Source organism: Plutella xylostella, chromosome 8, assembly GCF_932276165.1.
Source record: "Plutella xylostella chromosome 8, ilPluXylo3.1, whole genome shotgun sequence".
Lineage (NCBI taxonomy): Eukaryota > Metazoa > Arthropoda > Insecta > Lepidoptera > Plutellidae > Plutella > Plutella xylostella.
In genome coordinates this window covers 1,753,553-1,759,552 of record NC_063988.1, presented here as the reverse complement: position 1 = coordinate 1,759,552, position 6,000 = coordinate 1,753,553, and the positions used below count along the sequence as shown (strand labels likewise).

The following is a 6,000-nucleotide window of genomic DNA, read 5'->3' as shown; positions in this document are numbered from 1 at the left end:
TGCTTATTTCCATTTAAATTTCAATGGTCGGAGCGGGCCACAGACGGTCAAAGGAAGCTGTAACATCTCTTTAGATCTGCGGTACATTTATATATATGTATGTATATGATGTATGTAGGTACATCTACGGGGTAAAAAAAAAGGCGAATTTTCAAAATTCATATAAGTACCTAACAAAAGTTGTTCAGAATGACCCCCTGAGTCAACCTCTTTCTCTAACGAGAAGACATTTAGGGTCTATATTGGGTTCCCCCATCTGGCCTAATCTTTATTGCCCTAAACTCGTTTCTCGTAAGGTCTAAACTTTTTTGGTAGAATCATCACTTCGCCAAGACTTATGTGGCATAAGACTCGTTTCGTCTAAAACTGTTTTGGCACAAACTTGAAACACCTAAGTCTAGTTTGCTAAAATTGTTCGTATTGGTAAATTGGTATAATCTTGTTTCTCGTTATATTATCTTAATAAATACTATATTAAGTATGTTGTAAATGTACAAATTGTGGTATTTTTCTCCTACATCCCGAAAATCACGATATTGAATGATCAAAATATCGAAAGCGAATGATCATTATAATTATTACAAACGCCATTAAACCCCATGGGATGGGTTCCGCTCATCTGGCATAATCTTTATTGACCAAAACTCATTTCGCATAACTCGTATGGTCTAAACTTTTTTGGCCGAACCATCACTTTGCCAAGACTTATGTGGCATAAGGCTCGTTTCGTCTAAAACTCTTTAGGCACAATCTTTGAACACCTAAGTTTCGTTTGCTCAAATTTATGTTCGTCTATACCTATTTATAATCTTGTTTCTCCTAATGTTATCTTAATAAATAATATATTAAGTATGTAGTAAATGTACAAATTGTGGTATTTTTCTCCTACATCCCGAAAATCACGATATTGTATGATCAAAAAATCGAAAGTTAACGACCAATATAATTATTACAAACCCCATGAGATCGAAACCTAAAAATAGGTGCGACGACGAGCAAAGCGAGGAGGAGCGTGTTAGGTGCACATGTTCATCAAAACCAAAGCGGAGCGCAGCGAAGCGGAGCGGAGCGTTTTCCAAACAGCGGAAACAATACAAGGCACCAGTTTGCGCTATGTAGGGAGACGCTTCGTCAAAGTTAAAGCCAAACGAATATTATTACTTTGTATAAACCTATGCCATAGCATTATTAGGCTATTCAAGATTTGGCCATACCATTATTAGGCTAAACAATGTTATGCGAAATAACTTTTTACTAAACGAGATTTATGCCATACGATTTTCGGCGTAACGAGACTTTGACCAAACGTTACTATGCAATACGAGATTAGGCAAAAAAATCTTATGCCAAAAAAGGTAGAACCCCCATGGGATCGAAACCTAAAGATAGGTGCGACGACGAGCAAAGCGAGGAGGAGCGTGTTAGGTGCACATTATCGTCAAAAGCAAAACGGAGCGCAGCGAAGCGGAGCGGAGCGTTTCCCACATAGCGGCCACAATACAAGGCACCAGTTTGCGCCATGTAGGGAGACGCTCCATCAAAGTTAAAGCCAAACGAATATTATTATATAACCTATGCCATAGCATTATTAGGCTATTCAAGATTTAGCCATACCATTATTAGGCTAAATAAGATTATGCGAAATAACTTTTTACTAAAAGAGATTTATGCCATACGATTTTCGGCGTAACGAGACTTTGACCAAACGTTACTATGCAATATGAGATTAGGCAAATAAATCTTAGGCCAAAAAAGGTAGAACCGTCTATATTAGCTAAAAGTTCCTTTCTGCAACTCAGCAGCAGGCTGAGGCCATACACGTAAACAATTCTAATTTTAGATCAACACAAGCAGCGCTAGCAACGCTGCATGTCTCTGGATAATTATCATTGCGTGGGTAAGTAACTCGAAACAGCCGTATCACTGGCTGTCAACGATTATAATTATATCCTCCTTGACAGTCAGTCGACAACAAGAAGCGCGCGCGCACGCCGCGTTCTATTTTTAAAATGTCTCCGCCGGTTTTATTTTTATTTCTCTCGGTGGTTGCGGCTGTGGCCAGCCAGGGTTCCAATCCTATAGTGAGGGTGGACAACGGTCTTCTATCTGGTCTATGGAAGGTGTCACCGAATGGAAGGAGTTATGCCTCGTTTACTGGAGTGCCGTATGCTCGCCCGCCCGTCGGAAAATACAGGTTTCGGGTAAGTGAAATTACTACAATTGTGTATGTGAATGCTGTACTTAAAGGTATAGTATAGTCTGTACCTAACTAAACACTAACTGATGAAAAAGACGTGATGTTTGTTTTGGTATCTAGCTACCAAAATAGACAAAACAAAATTATCAGTTCTGTTGATGTGAATTTAACCGGTTGGTTAGGTAAACATCTATAAACGTCGGCGTCGTTGTTTCTACGTCTACAAGAATACAATAAGTATCTAAAGTCAGGGTCAAAGGTATGTAAATACAGTCATAATATTAAGTGAAACTACCTACCTATGTACGTTTCAAAAGATAAGGGAATGTATATTATTATTATTATCCATTTATGATAACCTGCCTATACCGTATACACACTGATAGATAGTTCGCGGTCAACAACAAGCAACTCAGTCAGTTAACATCGGCTAGCAGGGAGCTTAGTAACCACCAAAATACAAGTACAGAACCAGCTTTAGAGATTTACAAAAAATATTGAACTTTTCATCATTAGTATTTAGGGATCCGTAATTACGTTGCTTTATACTGTGCTGGTTCTATGGTTTATTTACACTACTTACCTAGAATACTCACAGTATGTATAGTATGTAAGAAGTGTCTTGACTTTTTTTACTAATAAAAAAACATTCGTAATGTACCTACCTAGTTATAGCTCTTTTCAGCTAAGATGATCGCTGTGTCATTTCATATTTTTCCAAATTACACAAAAATCCTATTGCTAATTCTATTGCTGTATATTACGGCTCATACAATAAATCGATAGATGAAAATAGTAATATTATGTCTTTAAAACCGTAAAACTCAAATTTATTTATGCTTTTATTGCACAATTTACAAAAGTAGATGTACAATCAGGTGGACTTAATGCTAAGAGCGTTCTCTAACAGTCAACCTGCTTCATAGCTGAAGTGTATTTTGTTTTAAAAACCAGTAAGTAAATAGAGTATTGTTAATGTTTTAAAAATGCAATAATACCATGTATGCAGAACCATAAAGCTATAAGTAAAGGTAGTTATGTTCTCGTTGATGGGATTAAAAAATCATTCGAATCGTATCAGAATGATTTAATCCTCTTTCTAACATACAGCACAGTAGTCCAATTAGTCGTTTAAATCCAACGTAAATGGAAAAAAACCGGCCAAGTGCGAGTCGGGCTCGCGCACAAAGGGTTCCGTAGCAGCAAATATAATAAACTTATTAGTATATTTTTTGATCTATCTTATAAGGTTCAACCATCGTTTTCAGTGTAAGCACAATAACTTAACCAAAATTACAGTTAAATCAACCTATCTCAAAAACTATAAGAGATACTTTGATCAAACCAAAAATCGTTGAAAGAGTTAATTAGAATGCATCACCTCTATTTTTTTTAGAATTTTATACCCCGTAGTTATAAAAATAGAGGGGGGGGGACATACTTTTTACGACTTTGAGAGCTGATATCTCAAAAACCGTTCACTTTAAGAAAAATGTTTTTTAGAAAACTTTATATCATTTTAAAAGACCTTTCCATTGATACCCCACACGGGTATGTACATTGAAAAAAAAAATTTCATCCCTCAGTTACATGTATGGGGGGCCCCACCCCCAATTCTTTTTTTTACTATTTAGTGTCATATTTTTGTAGCGGTTCATACAACACATATTCCCATCAAATTTCATCACTGTAGTACTTATAGTTTCCGAGTAAATCGGCTGTGACAGACGGACAGACGGACAGACGGACAGACGGACATGACGAAACTATAAGGGTTCCGTTTTTGCCATTTTGGCTACGGAACCCTAAAAAGAGGATGTAACAAATGGATGTTAAGCTTACCGGATCCAAATATTATTTTAATCAGATTAATACAAAGAGATACTGAAGTCTACCAACAGATGGCGTCGAACTGAAAATATGAAAATCCTACATCGCGGTATTAAAGAATTACAGTAATACGAGTACCTAATTAATTATAATAACTTAGATACGAAGTAAAATATTAATAGATGTTATAAAACTACCTACCTTAAAAGATAAAAAATATTTTCTAGGTCACCGCCGTCGTTTGGCAGGGTTCCCAAGAGGCTGGCCGCATTGCCTCGCTGATGGCGAGGCTTATCCTTTGTCCTAGGTATGTGCCAGCCCTTTGGTCGCCGGAGGCGTCGATGAGCCGTGTCGCAATTTCCTTGTATATACGTAATACCTACAGTAATGCTAATCGGTTATTAAAAACTTACTCTACTAAGCCCTCAATTACATTAAGCCCTCGAAGCTCGTCCTCTGCAACTTGTTTTTCCGTAAACCACAGTGACCCTCCTGGCTAAACTTACTAAACTGGGTTACAATAACCTCTACTTAGACAAAATTACTACGAAGTGATCTCAGAATACTGAAGACACTAATGAAACAGATAAATCGGCCATACTTTACGTTGATCTCGCTCAGCCAATGCCCTGTACTTATTGTAGGTAACTGTATTACTTGTTTATCTGTGATAATGATGAGTACACACGCCTGCTGATAACGAGAGCTCAATGACCGACAAGCACCTGACAGTTATTTATTTATATGTATGTGCTTGCCTGATTCTATTATATGGAAATTCTGAGTATGAATTAGTTGGAAGGGGCCTCTGTGTAGGTGGAACCTAGTTTTGCTTCTACGCCCAGAGTTCCCGGTTTGTAAATTAATTTATAACATCCTAACTAATATTATAAATGCGAAAGTCACTGTGTCTATGTGTCTGCTGTTACTCTTTCACGCCAAAACTACTGAACGGATTTGAATTAAATTTGGTATACATATGTTCTAGACCCTGAGAAAGAACATAGGCTACTTTTTATCCCGGAATTCCCACGGGTAAACTTTTTAAGGCGAAGTGAAGCTCGCGGGAACAGCTAGTACTTAAATAAAATAAAAAATCGATTTTATAAGAATAAAAACCTTCTCTGCCTCGCCACGCCGCTACCGCTCCGTGTATTCGCATATTTCAGTCCGAATTTCAAATGTGTTCCAATTTCGCGTCAAACTGTCGCGTTTTCATTTTCCATTTGTTTTTTTTACCCGACTTCCGAAGGAGGAGGGTTGTGTTTTTCGATTGTATGTATGTATGTATGTTTGTCTGTTTCTTTGTTCCCTCCTGTATCCTAAACGGCTTGATTGATTTTGATGTACCTATGAGGTACCGTTAGAAGCGTATTGATGGCGCGATAGTTATAGGCTATGTGACTTTATACGCCTACGATACTTTCCATTAACATTGGGGCATGTTTTCATCTTTTTAGCTTGCAGTCGGGTTTTTGTTTGTTTATTTTCAACATACGCTGATGCGTTACGTAAAGTTATCAACACAGTGGAAAGAAACATTAACTTATTTTCCTGTCCTTCCTGACTTTGTCTTTAAATATGTAGTTCCCATTCGGCCAAGCCAACTGTCGGCACACAAAGTTAATTGAATACCGAACATTCCTTACACCACTTAGACCCAACCATCCCAAATTAAATTACTTAGCAGTTGTTTCCTCTGGTATAGTATAGACCAACCGAGCTACATACGAGTAGTATGTATGACAGACATGCAGTGTTCCAAAAAGGATTCTTACCTCCTAACAGTATTTCTATATTTATTTATTTATCAAATATGGAACACCAGCAGTTTACACAACACACACTGATAACTTATTCATCATTACAAATTTCGTTGCGAAAACCATTTATAGGCGTGCACGTCATTATCAAAGAATCTTATCTTAAAACAACATAATATTAAAGTAGGAGTTTAAACATAAATAAAATAT

General features: G+C 37.1%; 1 protein-coding gene across 1 annotated transcript in view; it reads left to right on the top strand.

Annotated features, from left to right (window-relative positions):
* Positions 1-1,943: 1,943 nt before the first annotated feature.
* LOC105393732 (venom carboxylesterase-6) overlaps positions 1,944-6,000 on the top strand; it is a 63,566-nt gene continuing 59,509 nt past the window's right edge. The window contains exon 1 of the mRNA XM_011565532.3: positions 1,944-2,201. Within this exon, the coding sequence (XP_011563834.3) occupies positions 2,010-2,201 (192 nt within the window). The 5' untranslated portion in view covers positions 1,944-2,009. The remainder of the gene's footprint in view (positions 2,202-6,000) is intronic.